We start from the raw sequence: 17,813 nt of genomic DNA, 5'->3' as shown, positions 1-17,813 counted from the left end.
TGCTTTTTAAGGAAGCCTGGGTCAGAACAGCTTGTCTAAAGGTCACAAAAGGTGATCACATGACCTTGGACACAGTAACGGTCATAAATATGAACCTGTTGCAAAGCTTCTTAATTTTATTCACATGATAAGAGGGAGGCTGCAAAAGTCGTAACTGTGAAAACGGCAGTATGTCACATTTTTCAGGTGCCATTGTTACTTTGAACAGACACTAAGTGAACTATTGTAAGTCGAGGTGGAACATGGAAGCTGGAACAATTCATATTCTACTTTGAACTGGAGTGTTAATTTGCAAAATATTGCATTTTTTTGCAATCCAAACAAAATGTGTGTTAACTTGGGAAGATCAGGCAGATTAGGCATTATTCAGATCCTCTTGGTAGAGTTGTGTGATTTGGGAGCCCTAGGAAGAATATTTTTTGTCATGGTGCCTGCTTTGTGCAACAAGCTACCCCAGGTGTTAGGGATAGCCAAGAATGTGTTGATCTTCAGAAGGGCAATGAAGGCCTGGCTTTCCCCCGCGGGTACTGGGGCTAGAATGTTAATGGAGCACTGGCATGAACGATATGTATACCGTGTTTCCCCAAAAATAAGGGTCTTGTTTTCTTTTGACTCCTGAAATAAGCACTTAACCTTATTTTCGAGGAGGTCTTATTATTTTTGAGGTGCAGGAGGCAGCAAGCATGGTCACTTCATGGCTGTTGCTGTGTTGCAATATTTTTTGGGAGGGCTGATTTTCAGGGGAGGGTTTATTTTAGCACATGTGCTCAAAAGCCCGATTGGGCTTATTATCCGGGGAGGTCTTGTTTTCAGGGAAACAGGGTAACTGAACATTTTAAGGGGTGCCGTTAGTTCTTTCTTAAATCGATGTGTACATTTGGTGATCATTTTATTTCTGTTTGCCACCCACAGTTCGTCCGACAATGGACATGTGTGTAAAGCCGTTTAATAAACTCAAATAAATTCCAAAGCCGAATGCCCATGATGACTACAAAGCCTCCTAAAGGCAGCTGGAATTCTCTGCGTTATTAATACTTTTTTATTTTGGCCCAATGCTGGTGTTACAATTTTGAGAAATACTGTATCACTGGGCGGAGTTTTGACAGCATCTTTTTCAGCTGATTCATGAAAACATAAAGTTGTGTTTGGCTCGTGTGTGATTTTTCCATTATTTCTACAGGGGCTCAGCCTTTTGGTGATGATTTATGAAGAGCTGAAGACCAGTAAGAAAATAGTTTGCCACTAAAACGATATAGGAAGTGATCTCTAATTGAAAACCTGAGAAGATAATACAAAAAACAAAATGGCGTCCACCATGGACACATTGAAGAATTCGATATCTGTCATCCACTTTCCTAAATTTTCTATGCAGAGCTTCTTTCTTTTTCTCTTGAGGCAAACCAAGATGTTCTCAGGTTCTAACCATTCGTTTAGCAACTGTTCAGTTTCCGCAGCATTACAAAAAAAAGTGACTTACGAGAGGTCCTCACACTTATGGCCATCACAGCACCCCCTGTGACCATGTGATCGAAATTCAGGTGCAACCAGCATGTATTTGCCATGATTGCCATGTCCCAGGTCATGTGACCCCTATCTGCGGCCCAGCCAGCTTCTGACAAGCAAAGTTAATGGGGAGAAACCAGATTTGCTTAATGACCGTTTGATTCATTTAACAACTGCAAAGATTCACTTAACGACCATGGCAAAAAGGGTCCAGTGCGACTCATTTAACAACAGTCTTACTTACAAAAAATTCAGACCCATTTGTGGTTATAAATCAAAGAGTACCTATAGCAGGTGTGGGCTGCTGGGAGTTTGCAGGGGTTCAGAGAACCTCTAGGTAAGATTCTGTGCAGTTCAGAGAACCCCCAAATTCCACTCTTGGCTGGCCCTGCCTACCCCGCCCCTCCTGGAAGTCACCATGCGACCCATTTTGGATGCAGGTAAGTGCAGGGCACGTTGTAGGCTCAGTGAGGGCAAAAAACCGACCTACCAGAAGTTCTGGAGCCTGGGGAGGCTGTTTTCGCCCTCCCGTAGGCTCGAGGAAAGCCTCTGGAACCCAGGGAGGGCAAAAACCTCTCCCCGCACTGTGGTGTAGGAGGCCAACTAGCCATGCCCACCCAGCAACTGGGCAGAGAACCCCTTGCTAAAATTTGTGAAGCCCACCCCTGACCTATGAATAAAATTCTCTAAAGGAGTGGGCCATGAGGTACTCAATGGAAGCATTCTTTCCAAAATGCTTGGGATTGGATACACCAGCTATACTTCCTTAAAGAAGTACCAGAGCCAATTCAAGATGATGCCAATTCTTGTTCTTAGCCTCCAGTGGCTGCTTCAGAAAATCTCCACAGAGCTTTTTCCCCAGAGACCATTCCGTGCAAAGGTCCCCAATTGTCAGATGAAGGCTTTTGTTAACTAAGAGGGTGGAGCAAGCTATTTGTATTATACAGGCAGTCCTCGACTTACAACAGTTCGTTCGAAGTTACAACGGCACTGAAAAATGTGACATGACCATTCTTTGTAGTTATGACAGGAGTGTCCAAACTTGGCAACTTTAAGACTTGTGGACTTCAATTCCCAGCAGAGCTGGCTGGGGAATTCTGGGAGTTGAAGTCCACAAGTCTTAAAGTTGCCAAGTTTGGACACCCCTGAGTTATGACCTTTGCATCATCCCCATGGTCCCGCAATCAAAATTCAGATGATTCGCAACTGGCTCATATTTGTGACGGATGCAGTGTCCCAAGGTCAGGGGATCACCTTTTGAGACCTTCTGAAAAGGAAAGTCAATGGAGAAGCCAGATTCACTTAACAACCAGGTTACTAACTTATCAACAGCAGAACTTCACTTAACAACTGTGGCAAGAAAGGTCGTAAAATGGGGCCAAATTCACTTCACAAATGTCTCGCTCACCAACAGAAATGTTGGGCTCAATTGTGGTCGTAAGCCGAGGATTACCTGTAGTAGTATATATAGCGCCATTTGGCTTGCTGCAACTCTTATAGCTGTATTGTTGACAGTGTGTCGGCAACATCCCCCCCCCCAGTGGACTAATGAAAGTTAATTGGGTTTGGTTCTATCCTTTACTAACACAACAAACCCTTGGTCCTCCCTTTACTGAAGTTCAAAGTGTCATGGGCACCAGTCTGCAATCTAGCCGTACTCTAATGGGGAAACTCTCTCCCTCTGACCTGTTCTGAGATTTTGAATTCATTTAGCTTTATTTGGCATAGCGTGAGCATTTCTCTTTTAACAGGCTTGGTGTGAATTCATAAGCCTGTGATGACGGACTTATGGCATGCGTGCCACAAGTGGCACTCAGAGCCCTCTCTGCAGACACGCCAGCCATCACACGATTGAGTTCCACCGCACATGCACGCATACCTCCCACCAGCCAGCTGATTTTGGGGTCTGCCACACATGCGGGAGAAGCACGTGCAAGCGGGGGGCACGGGGAGGCACCCCCCTGTGCCCCCGTTTTTGGTTTCAGGAGGCTTCAGGGAGGCCTGCTAGGCCCAAAATGAGGCACAGTGGGCACGCATGCACAGGGAGGGCACGCACGTACAGGCGGTGGGGTGTGCGTGTGTGCATGCACAAGGAGGCAGGGGGAACTGCATTGTGGGTGTGGGTGCACGTGCACACACTGTCATGCTCTGCCACGCGATTTCGGCACATGACGACAAAAAGGTTAGCCATCTCTGTGATAGGCTGTAAATTCAGAGCGTTTTGCAATATCCGCTGTGTATTCAAGGGCACTTTCGCAGGCAAGTGGAACCTGCGACGGTTTCTGATGTTGCTGAACTACGATACTCAGCAGGTCCTATCAGAAGGATCAAAAGTCAGTCAGCACTAAGTACCTTCAGTCTTCAAGTCCAATCGCTGCTAATATTGGATCTCATTAGGCTTATAAAAATCATCCTCTTGTGTCCCATTATGCGCGGTGTAAGCACAAGCTCCTTCTCCTGGAGATAAGGCTTAGGTATTAATAACTGCAACAGAAGGCTAGCATTGCTTCAATAACAGGCAGGGCAAACCACAATGCTCATTCATTTTAATCGCGTTAACAAAAGCTGCTTAAGTCTATTAGGCATTCATACACAACGAGACACAGCACTTCATCATGCCCATTTCTCAGCCTGCTCTCATGATGCTAACAGGGACATTGGAGGTAGATAAACCCCCACTGATCTTACAGCTATCTGGCTATGATTGTCTAGGTTCAAACCAAACTTTGGCCATGACAAATTCACCTCGAGCCCATTCTGATATTGTAGATGTTTTGGTTTGAAATACAGAAGCAATCTAGGCAACCCCTCCTACTGTTTTGGTAGCTCTTAGACCACTGTGAGGCAAAAGTCAATAACATAACGTCATTCTAACATTTTGGCTAATATGGTCATAAGATCCCATATTTTAATCATCCCCTTCAGTTAAAGATGCATGGGTTGGTTCTATTTCAGCCCCCTTCAGTTTGCATTTCATTCATCAGTCTACCGCATACCATTCTGACATTAATCTACCAATATTTTACAAATGCTGTACAGAATGTCCAACTCCAACATTTTTATATGCCTTTTCTCATGAGCTGCGTGTTTCTGGATCTAACTAATCCCTATAACACACACATGTTATTTGATCAGAATTACAAAAATGCAGGGAAATATGAAATTCAAAGTGCCACTACATTCCAGGTCAAGTCAGCTCAGGACGCAGGCCAAATTTAGTGGTATGTGAGAATAACCTCGGGAGACAGGGAAATGATTTACAGTCTAGGCAAAGGTCTGATAAATGAAATCTGAGTCCCAGGGAGGGGGTAGGTGGGGAAAGTGTCTAAGAAGGGACATCCCTATTTTTTTTATGGTGAAAGTAATGCAAGGGAAAGGTACTTTCAGACTTGCAAGATTCTGACAATAAAGGTAGTCTCATGGTTTCTGCTTCTTATCTGGAAGATAACACTGACACCGAATGCCTTCCTCAAGAATTCTTAGCTCTAATTTCCTATGGAGATTCTCAGTCTTCCAGGTCATGGCTGTCCCAAAGTTACTTTATCAAAAGGCAACTTGATTTTCTTTGTTTTTCCTTGAAGACGTTTTGCTTCTCATCCAAGAACCCTCTCTGGAAGCTTTCAAGAAGAGACTGGAAGGTGATCTGTCAAAAATGGTATAGGATCTGCTTGGGCAGGAGGTTGGACTAGATGACCTATAATATCCCTTCCAACTCTGTTAATCTGTGATCTGTAAAGCAGCTTTGGGATTTAGTTCTAATTGATCCCTCCTCTTTTGGCCGGGTCACACTTAGTGTGATATGAAACCAGACAACTACATAGTTGCAAATTCATGGCTTAGCATGATGTGTGAATCTAACCTGGATTTCCATTTTCTAGGAACTATTATCCTGGAGGCTATAAAACCATTCTGTGCTCATTTTTATCATCTTTATCGACATAATTCTTATTCAAACACAAAGAACTACTTTTGGATATGGGAAATAAGCAAACAGCTTTGGATGTGTTTCCTTTCTGCTCCACAAATGGCTACTGCTATTTTTGACAGTCCCTTCCATTCCTTCATTAAGGTAGAGAATAAGACTTTCTTCCCTTACCCCTCAAAAAGTCTTTTTGAAAATATGCCTTGTGAGAAGAGACTTATATGCAGTGGAAAGTTGCAGGTAATAAGGCCTAGGAGTGGGCTTGCAGGCCTCATTGAACCAAAGTTTTAAACTAACATAATTGCAAAACATATAACCATTACCAGACATATTTCTAATGACTTTTGTGCTGCATTTTCTGCAAAGTAGGTACTTTTATGAATATGCAGTATTTAGAGCAGGAAGAATGAGACGTGGGAAATGAGGAACTGAAAGTAACGAATGGCTAAGAGCTTCAAATGTACATGGGTGTTTGCGGAGAATGACGGTCAGTAAAAATGTAAAAAAGTACAAGGAAGTGAAACTATGGAATGCATATGTCAGTAAAAAAAGAAAGTATAAGAAATGTGACTTGAGATGAGAATGGTGTCCTTTGCTCACGGATCGGCCCAGATTGGCTGAACCAGTAGTGGCGGTGGCGGGAGTCTCGGCCCAACTGCCCGGATGTTTCTACAGATGCACAAAAGTGTCACACGCACACACGAGCAGAAGCGAACTGGTAGCGCCAGGGTTTGAAACCCAACTCTACTTTTGCCCAATAGCAGTCCTTTCAGGATCTGCTAGGTATCATTGGACCCCATTGCAATGGTTTAATAATGTAACTTTTGTTGTGGAATCATGTTGCTATGTTGACTATTCATGTTCCAAATTGCTCATGAAATAAACCTCTGATCTTTAAGTAAGATTTATTGCTTGTGGTTTGTCTGGGTTCCTCTTTATTGGGATATTTTTATGGCAGCCTGCCCCTCCCCATGTGAGGCCAACTGGGATATAAATATGAATTCTTTGCCTTAAGTTTAAGGTAAGAAATCCTGTGGCTGCCAACAAAAGAGAGAGGTGAAGGACCAAGAAAGGCACTGCCAAAGGCCGGTTTATTTAATGAGATTGTCCACAAATTACCTAAAGAGTGAATTTACTCAGTGCTCAAAACAAAAATGAGCTACAGCAAGGTCACTGCTAAAATTACCAACTTCATTAGAGTCTTAAAAAGAAAACACTCTGGTACAGAGGGAGAATGGAAGGCGTTTTGTATTAACTCTTAGTTCTGAACACATTCCATTTTCACTGTGCACCACATAAAAGGGGACATCTGCCCTGGTCTTCTCTGCCTTGGCTTTAGCAGGAAGCCTTTATTCTTTGCTCACAGCTTCTAAAAGGCAACACCACAAGGGTTTTCAATGACTACATCACTGTTTAAGGCTGAGGGACAATTACATTTGAGCATCCAGTCTTACTGGTGAAAGTGAGACCTCAGGACAGAGTATTAGACAGTAGAAAAACATTGCGAAAGCACAAGAGCTCAAGGGGCGGCCCAGAGAAGCAATCAAGTTGGTTAAATCAAAGCTCATTTTCTTTGCCAATCATTGAATAGAAGCTGTTGCTTTAACGGACCTTGAGCTAAAGGCTTTTCTAATAGGATGCATTTGTTAGATGCCTTGGACAAATCCACTTGAGAAGAGGATGATATGCACCAGGGGTGAAGTGCTACCAGTTCAGGTCGGTTCACCCAAACTGGTAGTAAAAAATGCTACCAGTTCGCTCAAACCGGTAGTAAAAAAAAAATGCTAAAAAAAGTTTTTAAAAAAGTTCCGACGATCACGCGGCAAAAGTGATTGTCGCACAGCTGATCATCGGAACTTTTTTTAAACATTTTTTTACTATCAGTTCGCCCAAACCGCTAGTAAAAAATTGCTTTAAAAAGGTTTTTAAAAGTTCCGACGATCAGCTGTGCGACAATCAGTTGTGTGGCGCAATTTATATTCACTAGGAAGCAGGAAACCCTTGCTGTTCTACTTACCTTTGCAGGCTCAGAAAAGGCTTCTTGCAGTGCCTGCAGAGTGCATGCGCGCGAAGCATTTGGCACGCATGTAGCAGACTTCACCCCTGATTTGCACCTCATTCTTCTTCTTAAATTTACCTTTAAAAAAACCCAAATCTGAGCTGTTTCTAAAAGTAGGATCCAACCTTTACATTGGACACACACAAAATCATCAGCATGGATATGTGGAGTGTCAAACAGAGATAACTGGAACTATCGTTTAATTTAAATTGGAACTCAGCTACCAGATTTTGACTTGTTCAGAATTGCTTATGTGACACCTACTTTCAAAAGAACATGACAGTGCAGTGATGGTTGACATTGAAGCACAGAGGAATGGAAAATGTTTAAGGCATTCTTTCATCCAACAGCACAAGATGTCAGGGAGCAAGAAACCTAAATCCTGCTATCAGCATTTACAAGCCAGGACACTTTTCCAATGCGCTAAAGAGAAATAAGTAGAACATAGGTGGGTTTAACCAATTTCTCTATGATTCCTGTCTCCTTCCCTCCCTACCCCAATTTCTGTTACAACTGTGACTTGCCACTGATTTTTTGTATTGTAATGTTTAATATTTGGAAAGCAACAAAAATGATTAGGGGAGAGGAGGAATTCGATAGGTCTAGTTTAATGAAAAAGAGGACTATGGGTGACATGATAGCAGCGTTTGAATATCTCAGGGCTTGCCATAAAGAAGAGGGAGTCAAGCTATTCTCCAAAGCACCTGAAGGCAGGACAAGAAGCAATGGGTGGAAGCTAATCAAGGAGAGAAGCAACTTAGAACTAAGGAGAAATTTCCTGACAGTTAGAACAATTAATCAGTGGAAGGACTTGCCTCCAGAAGTTGTGAATGCTCCAACACTGGAAGTTTTAAACAAGAGATTAGACAAACATTTGTCTGAAATGATATAGGGTTTCCAGCCTGGCTCAATTGTGTACTAATCCAGCTCTCTTTTAGAAAAGGCTGACCACCCATTTGTATTACAGAAATTTTTTAAAAAACATCTGGACTAGGATAAGGAATGCATCAGTTTCCATTCTTTAAAGAATCTCCCTGAAAGGAATCCATCCTAATAATATTCCCAGAGATTCTTTAGGCAGGCTTTGTGCTCTGCCCTTAAAAGCTTTAATCAAACTTATTTTCCAAAATTCTTGTAGATTCTGTGAATGTGTGTAGTGTGTGTATATACATCATATATTCTGTGAAATAAACTAATCAGCACACTAGATGTCAGGTCTCAGTTCTGCTCCCAACCGACATGAACAATTCCAAAAAAATTAACAATTGGCTCTTGCCAAGCCAGTAGAAGCCAACTTCAGCACAGCGCATTGCATATTGACTGATTATGTGCCATAAAGTGGATTTTGATTTCTAGCGGCCACACAGAGAGATTTTCTCCATGAACCACTGCATATACATATTCATTATAAACCACTTGGAAATGTTCTAATCAGAATACATGATTTCAATGAAGAGCTGGATATGCATTCCTTATTTTTATTGTCTTCCATCCTGAAAGATGTCTTTCTTATAATTGTCCTGCTATATTTGCATTAAAAGTAGGGATTTTGAGATTCTATATTGGGAATATGGCCACATCATCAATGGAAAAGGAAAGGAAAGTAGGCTAAAGATGGCAGCCGAGTTAACTCAGTGTAGGGTCCCCAATAAGTAGTTGGTTCAGCTACTTATTTTGCATTCATTGCTACTCTGCTATTGCTCATTTTTCTATTTGGTAAATGCCTGATTTAATCCAGGTCATTCCGGCAACCGTCAGCTTTGTTCCTCCTAAAATGTAAACACTTATATAGGCAAGTACATTAGTTAGCCCTTTAGTCTCTACACCATGTCAGTTAGAAAGATGAAAAGTTGTGTGAATTCCATTAATATTTATGTTAGGCGTGTTGAATGCTTACCCCCTTAAAACATTAAAGACCACTTAGTAGAAAGGGAGGAAGCAATTTAATGCATATATTTGTTTCAACCCAAGGGGAAAAAAGAGGCATCAGATATGAGTTTATTTCTTAAAGTCAGGTATATTCCATGGAAGTATAAAATTACTCATTGTAGCTTGCAGACTACATATTAAAGTTACATGTTTAAGCCTGCAATAACAAGAAACTTTTGCAGCCTTGCCTCAAGGTGAAAGAGATCTCTTCTATATTCTTTTTGCTTCCTGAAGTTGTTAAGAGACAATCAGAAGAAAATCATAGGTACCTAAGGAAAAATTATAAAAAGCCTAAACAAAGCTGTGCTTGGCCAGAACTTGTGTGTTTGTGTATTAATTTGAGGCAGTAGGAATAAATCCTGCACCTGTATCAATCATGACAGCTAAATCAGAATAGATAACATAACAGATTATAGAGATACTATATCAGTGGTGAGTTGCGGGAGGTACACCCCAGTATGGGCTTACCGGTGCCTGCCAGGAGCACTGGGTATCGTTCCAGTACAGTGCTCCGGAGGGCCCACCCACCCGAGCTCCTTACCTGTATTTGAGCTCTTCAGTGCTTCTGCACACGCGCATGGAACGTACGGTGCCTGTGCGATGCTCCGCCGAGCAGCTGGAGCATTGCGGAGGTGTTGCAGAGGCATCATTGATCTAAGAACACATACGCGTGCTGCGTGCGTGCATGTGAGGGATGCCGGGCCCCGCTGCACTGTACCGGTTGCAACAGGATCCGAAACCCACCACTATACTATATAATAGTTATGCTTATATCCACAAAAATCTCATAAATTGCTCACAATCTGATTCTATGTGCTCTACATTTCCTTTTACAGGAAATAATGGAACAATAGGTCTTGGAATACAGGTCGTGCTTAATGTACAACTACAACCGAGCCCAAAATTTCTGTTGCTAAGTGAAACATTTGTTAAATGAATTTTGCCCAATTTTACGAACTTTCTTGCCACAGTTGTTAAGAGAATCACTGTAGTTGTTACATTAGTAACATAGTTGTTAAATGAATCTGGTTTCCCCAATGGCTTTGCTTGTCAGGAGGTGGCAGAAGCTGATCACATGACCCCAAGACACTGCATCCGTCATAAATATGAATCAGTTGCTTAGCATCTGAATTTTGATCAGGTGATCTGCAACAGTCGTAAGTGATGCTGCAACAGTCGTAAGTGTGAAAAATGGCCATGTTACTTTTTTTTAGTGCCACTGTAATTTCGAATGGTTATTAAATGAACTGTTGTAAGTCGAGGACTACCTATACCTTGAAAGAGTTCCACTTGGTGAGCAAAGAAAAAAAATGAATTTGTGATTTATAAGTTTGATTATATAATATTACGGAGGGAGAAAAGGTAAAATATAAGTGCATCTATAACTGCTGTCAAAAAGACTAGATTCTATATTCCACTGGGAAAAAATTTAACACAATAAAAACAATACCAGTATTAGAAAAGAAACAAAGGATATTAAAAAAAATAGTGAATAAGCAAGAAAGAAAAGAGAAAATGAAAAAAGAAAGCTTTATAAAAGAGCAGAATTCAGTCTTTTAGACAGCAGTTATATATATATATTGTCTGAAATGGTATAGGGTTTCCTGCCTAGGCAGGGGGTTGGACTAGAAGACCTCCAAGGTCCTTTCCAACTCCCTTCCAACTCTACTATTGTATTGTATTGTATTGTATTATTGTATATTTTGCTTTTATTTTTTTAAAAAAATGTTCAATTGAATCTATATCTATATCTATTTATATCTATATCTATCTATCTATAACCGGTTCTGTGGGCGTGGTGTGGCTTGGTGAGTGTGGCAGGGGAAGGTTACTGCAAAATCCCCATTTCCTACCGATCATCTGGGGACTCGGCAGGCAGAGAATAGATGGGGGCGGGGCCAGTCAGAGGTGGTATTTAACAGTTCTCCGAACTACTCAAAATTTCTGCTACCGGTTCTCCAGAACTGGACAGAACCTGCTGAATACCACCTCTGATATATGCTCAATAGAATACATATATTCTATTGAAGAAATTTTTAACAAAACCAAAGCAAATTAAAAGCAACAATTTCTTTGTTTCACTAGACGCCATTAACCCCAAGGCATAAGGTCTTGAAAGAGATTCTTGCCTGTTTTTAGTTAAATTTGCCAAACAGAATATGCTCAACGCAAACTCCAATATTTGCATTCTGACTTTCTTGACAGGAGAGCTTCTAGCTTTGTATGAGATTCCCTAAACCACAGACCATGAAGATACAATGTAATCTATAATACTTGCCAACTCTACTAAAAAAAGGGGGGGGAGGCGAGGGTTGTGGTCTGTGGTCCTGTCACAATATATTATTTCCTTTGAAAGGCTCCTAACACACTTGTCTGAATTTACTGCAGTACTCCTCACAATCAGACACTAGGTCAATTGTTAAAAAGGGAACACATTGTTTTCCAATGGAATATAATATGGAACTTTGGTTTAATAACAACAAAGAATTATTCAACCAACACGCTCTGGCATTAAGGAAAGAGAAGGATCGTATTTCAAAAACATGAAATTATTGAACCAGTAAAAGAGATGGGGAAGGATGAGATCACAGTGCTGACTCCTGAGTTCAAAGTTATATCTGAAGCACCTTCTAACTACAATTAGCCTAGCCTCTAATTTACAAAGTTTGTTTCCAAACTGTCGGAAACTTAAAAGATTGTGTCATGGTTTCCTGCATAAATTTACCAGTGCATAAGAACCCACTGTCACAGCCACTTTTAATCATACTGCAAATATTACTATAGATAGCCCTTGCTTAAGAGTAATTGGGAGTGGAATTTGTCGCTAAGCGATACAGTCATAAAGGGAACCATCATGTGACTGTATCACTTAGCAACTGCAATCCCAACATTCCCCATTGCTGTCGTTATGTAAGGATTGTGGGTTGTTAAGTGAGGATCTCACATGACTGTGACCTGTAACTTCCTGACAGCTTCCAAACAACAAAATCAATCAATGGGGAAATCAGCAAGAAGTCGGAAGTCCTGGGAGGCTTGCAAGAAGGCTGGTGGGAACGTGCTATGAAATGCTGCTTGGTGGGGGAGGGGAAGGCTGGGTAACTGCAGGCAAGTGTAGGAAGAAGCACTGCAGTGCAGAGAGTGGGTGAGGGGAGGAAAGGCGGCTGTGCTGGGTGTATGAATGCAGGCAGGCATCGGATGGGAACTCAGAGGTGGTATTCTACCTGTAGCAGAAATCGTGGGTGACCCTACCCCTCACCTCTATGGCATCCCATTTAGGCACTTTTTTCGCCCAAAGCGCATCACGGAAGGCTGAGCGCATGCACGGAGGTGCATGCTCACATTTGCAAACTGGTAGGGAAGGTAAGTGAATACCATCCCTGGGGAAACTATGTAAATATGTGAATGCAGACAGGTGGATGTACACTATGGAATCCGGGTAGAAGGTGCTTCAGGCAAGCACTAGGTATGAGATTCTTGGAAACTCATACTCCGTAATGCACTTCCCAGGAGAAAAGTCAGTGGGAATGACTTACAGGAGTAACTTGTGATCTTCCCTGCCAGCTTTCCCATTGACTTATCGTATGGGGATCCAGAAGAGAAGGTCTCAAATGGCAATTATGGGACTGCAGGATGGGGCAACTATTGTAAGTGCAAGCTGGTTGCCAAGCATTCAGATTACAATCATGTGACTGGGGGAGGTTGCTGGGACATTAAAACTTGGAGAAGTCATAAGTATGGCTCATTGAGCGCCATCACAACTTTGAACAATTGCTGGTGGAGTAGTGTAGCTGAAGAGTACTTTTAATAGCTTTAATGGATTAAGGAACATTAAGAAAAAATTGTGGGATCAAACCAAAGATTCCCAGAGCTTCCAACAAGATTTTTTTTATTGTAGTTTTATTACATTAATAACTACCCTGTTTCCCTGAAAATAAGACCTCCCCAGATAATAAGCCCAATTGGGCCTTTGAGCCCATGCACAAAAATAAGCCCTCCCCGAAAATATTGCAACACAGCAGCAGCCATAAGGTGACCACGCTTGCTGCCTCCTGCACCTCAAAAATAATGAGACCTCCCCGAAAATAAGGCCAAGCGCTTATTTCAGGGGTCAAAAGAAAATAAGACCCTGTCTTATTTTCGGGGAAACACGGTAGTCTCCATCCACTTGTTCATGTTCCTAAGCAATTGATGTTCAGAATATAATTTTGATTATTAGCCACCTGATTTATTTCTCAAATTCCCACTTAAGGCTAAATTGATGTAAATGTATTGGTTGTATCAACTGAAAATAAAATGAGAACCTTTGAACTGGTTACCAGAAAAATAAAGTTAAAAGACTGCTAAATGCTGAAAATCCACCCCACATACATTCATGTATATGTAGATACAACATAATATTTCCACTAACTCACCTGGGTACAACTGTTTAGTTGGGGCACTGAGTTGTGCATTTTTTGAAACTCTGTAGGCAACATCTGATCCTTTGGAATTCTTTCTGTTTATGCAAATTCCTGATGTTTTTGATATTCCTTCTGGAGATTTATGAAATTCTAATGCTTTCAGTACATCAACTGGTTCAGCTGAAACATAAGGGGAAAAAAGAATTTAGAATATTCATAGTTCATATAGTTATCCATCCTTTAAAAAGAGGGCGTTTATATGGAGTTCTGTATCATTTCTCATACTATGACAAAAAAACTCTAAGCAATCAGTGATCCAACCACAAGGCCAACCTTGGTCCACAAAATTAACCAGATTCTATCATAATTCCTGAAAGCCAATGAAATATTGACTTGAGCATTAGCAGACTGCTGTCTGTCCAGTCTGCAAATGAATTGTGAATTGACAGAAGAAATGCAAACACCTATAGAGTGAAGTGTCCACACCTCACTTTTTCAATGGTGCATTTGTCATCACACATACTTTAAAGAGAAAAATGAAGTACAAATCTATTCTTTAGTTATCACACACATATTCTTACAACCCCCACAAAAGGCAAATACCGCTTGTGCCCTTGATATGGTCATCTAGTATAACTTGGCTAATGTCTTCTATTTGGTCAACTGGCTTTTTTGAGAATGAACCTGAGATTTTTCCCCCACTCTTGAATGCCCTGAGTTGTCTCACTCCGTAGCCAATCCAAACCCTTACAGCAATAGCTCATGACATCACTTCCTGAAAACACCGTTCATGGCAGACTAGAATGAAGATTTGAATGAATTAAGTCCATCTTAAAGATAAAATCATTTAATTATTTAATGGTCTAATGCAACCCTGATAGGCCAATAATCTGGATAACAATCCCAGCTCTAAACAATGTGTAAAGCATGTTAATGCCAATAAAAACAAGGAGACATTCAAACAGGTTAATGAAATTGCCAGGCACAAAAATTCAAGTCCATATGTGAAAGTCCAGTTAAACTGATTTTCGTCAGAGCATCATCAGAACACTGATTATTTTACCTAGTTTGGGCAATTAAATGTTTGCACGAAAACAGCCAAGCTCAGAAAGTACCAAGGATCCATCCTTTCCAACCCTGAGCTTCAAATATTGTCCTTTATTGGTGCCTCGTAGATTTCAACAAGATCAGCAATGAGAGGCCAAGTTTCCTGACAGTTTGTTCATCAAGAATAGTTTGCTTAGCTGAAGGGAGATTTGGATGTTCTGAAACAGCCTTTAAACAAACCTGACACTTCATAGCTATACTGGATTACTATTCCTTCATCTGGGAAGATTGGGAGTTATGGCCTGAGCCATCAGAAGAATGTCTGATTCAGGAAATCCTTTCTACAATAAGAAAACTGGAAAGGCCTGGGTTCTGTCAGAATCATTGTTTCCTGGAATTCTGAGGCAGGAGGCATCGTTAAGTATGTGGCAGGTGAGAGTTTTAGGAAGACTGGAAGCAAAACACATTTAGGAGGCAAGAAAAAAGTGACCGCTAGCATCATCTCCAGGAAGGGGGAAGGGTTGGAGGGGGAAGATGGCCAAAGCATGCTTGCTGTTTCCACAATTAACATTTTCAAAATGAAAAAAAGGAGCAGAGTGAGCAAAGAGCGAAAAGTCAGCCATTGCTGCCATACTAACCAACTCCTTCCTTGGGCATTCATGTCATTTGATGGCCAAAGCTGTCAAACTATCTCACTAACTGAGTTGGCAAGTGGACAATCTTTTCAGGCGAATCCAACTTCCAACATCTTCCAGACCTTCTGCAATAATAATGGTTTCCCTGCTGTGAAACCAGGGACTTCTAGTAGAAAAGCGAAACAATCCTAAAACCTCACTTGCAGACCATTTCATTCACCAGCTACATTTCTAGCAGACAGGAGACCAAAATCAGATAAGCAAAAGAAGAGGTAAAAACCTCAACAGAAAAGCTCAGCTATATTGAGCATATAATGGCAAGTACTAAGGTAATTACATAATTGCCAAGAATTAAGATAACATTAAATCTGTCAAAATTCAATGAATACACACACTTTCCACGGTTGCCAACATTTTTTCTCTTAATGCTATAAGAATCTACGTTAAACCCATCAAAACCACATTAAAGCTACCAATATACCATTTGATTGAAGTATTCCTTTAAGACCAAAATGACTACATGTCAATTTACTTGGAATTAGAGTTTACAGGGTGCAAACTAAGCCAAAAAAACATTGTTAATTTGGTTTTGGATTAACTTGTGTTTCAATTCAGTTGTCTGTGATTTATTCAACAAATCATGGGAAAAGATGGGCTTGCATTATGAATGATGCATAATTAGTGCAATCATTGAGGCTGACCCCAGATACTTTATGCCCTCAGTGTATTGTTCTATAAATATTTATTTGGAAGAAGGAGACCATGAAAGGTAGTAGAACCTAGTTGTGAGACACTATGGACAGGATGAGCTGCAAGGATATTGGCACAATCATATATTTAATTGCATTATTTCTATTACAAACATGGATACATGACGCAACATTTTATATCTTGTTGCTACTGTTCTAGCTATGAGTATCACAGATCATGAGATTAAAAGATGGTACCAATTATTCACTCACCGATCTGGCTATTCTCAATTATAGAACAGCAGGAAGGACCTCACATGTCTTCAGAAACATAAAGTTTCTAGAGAGGTACCCTCAGAGAATGCAGCGTACATACCATTTACAAAATTATGATATAGCATACAGGAGTATGGAGACAGTCTTACAGAATGCAAGAACTATTAAGTAAAGTTTAATTTAGACTGGGTAAGGAAGACAGGGTGAGGAAAAATCTCAAGGTAACCATGCCTTGGTTCTATTTGATATAAGAGGAAGCAGAGGAATATAGGTTTCCAGGGTTCTGCTATCCAGAGATGGTATTCAGCCGGTTCAGACTGGATTGGGCAAACAGGTAGCAGAGATCAGTGGGCCTGCCCCGCCCACCTGCCCCAGCTCTATGCCGTCTTATTTAGCCTTGTTTTTGAGGTTAGGCACAAGTGGAGAAGGCGCGTTCACGAGCACAGTGTATGCACGGAAGGCCGGGCACATGCGCAGAAGGTGCACATGTGTGAAGTGAGCGTGCCCACGCATGATGAATTGGTGGTAAAAATAAGTGAAACCCACTGCCGCTGCTATCACACATATTTCAATAAAATAGAGTTCTACTAATCCATGTATTGACTGCTGCCTGACCTGTATACCTGAATGAGCTGATACACAAACACACACACACACACACACAGAGCTATCTACAAGATTTCTTCAAAAGATAAGAAGACATTCTGTAGTAAATCACATATCTCCCATTAACACAGATAAACCTATTTCCTAGACTAGGACTCAAATCTAACAGACACAGTTCTGCTAGATAACATTTTTTATTGTAAAAAAGAATGAACCCAGGTTAAACAATTCATTGCCTAGTGCAAGGATATGAATGTAAGTTACATTCATAGGTCTAGTAGTAAAAACCCATATTTCTTTCTGCTCTTTCCATGACTTTATAGACTCTTTGTAAAATGTATGGTGGGCTTAAAGCTGAGCAGATACTAAGCATCTACATAACCAACAATTCAGGTCTAAGAAATACAACCTGTTAGTTTATTTATCACGATAGTGATAAATTGGTAATAAATATCAGGAAGTGGAAAAAAGGAAAATTGATGCATTAATACACAAACTACCCCTACTTGTAGAAACTTGTGGGGTTGACGTTGAGTTTGGTCTGGGGATAAATTTAATGTCTTATTTCTTTTATTTCAGTCAGTACTTCTACTTTATGTTACCTACACATATACAAGCCAGACTTTTGACTTTTATCCTTTAGTCCATATTTCTTCCATTAAAAAAAATCAAGCATAATGTACATTAACATCAATTAGTATAAGAGCCAAATCACTGTAGACCAATACTGGAAAAACATAAAAATAA

The 17,813-nt window shown here is 40.8% G+C and overlaps 1 protein-coding gene across 5 annotated transcripts in view; it reads right to left on the bottom strand.

Annotated features, from left to right (window-relative positions):
• The window catches only part of COL11A1 (collagen type XI alpha 1 chain), a 272,785-nt gene that overhangs the window by 239,721 nt on the left and 15,251 nt on the right, over positions 1 to 17,813 (bottom strand). For all 5 annotated transcript variants that reach the window (XM_081948969.1, XM_081948972.1, XM_081948971.1 and 2 more), the window contains exon 2: positions 13,826 to 13,993. In XM_081948969.1, coding sequence (XP_081805095.1) covers positions 13,826 to 13,993 — 168 coding nt within the window. The remainder of the gene's footprint in view (positions 1 to 13,825; positions 13,994 to 17,813) is intronic.

Source organism: Natrix helvetica (assembly GCF_964273705.1).
Source record: "Natrix helvetica genome assembly, chromosome: 3".
NCBI lineage: Eukaryota > Metazoa > Chordata > Lepidosauria > Squamata > Natricidae > Natrix > Natrix helvetica.
Note: the sequence above shows the minus strand (reverse complement) of the source record. Positions and strands in the feature narration are given on the sequence as shown.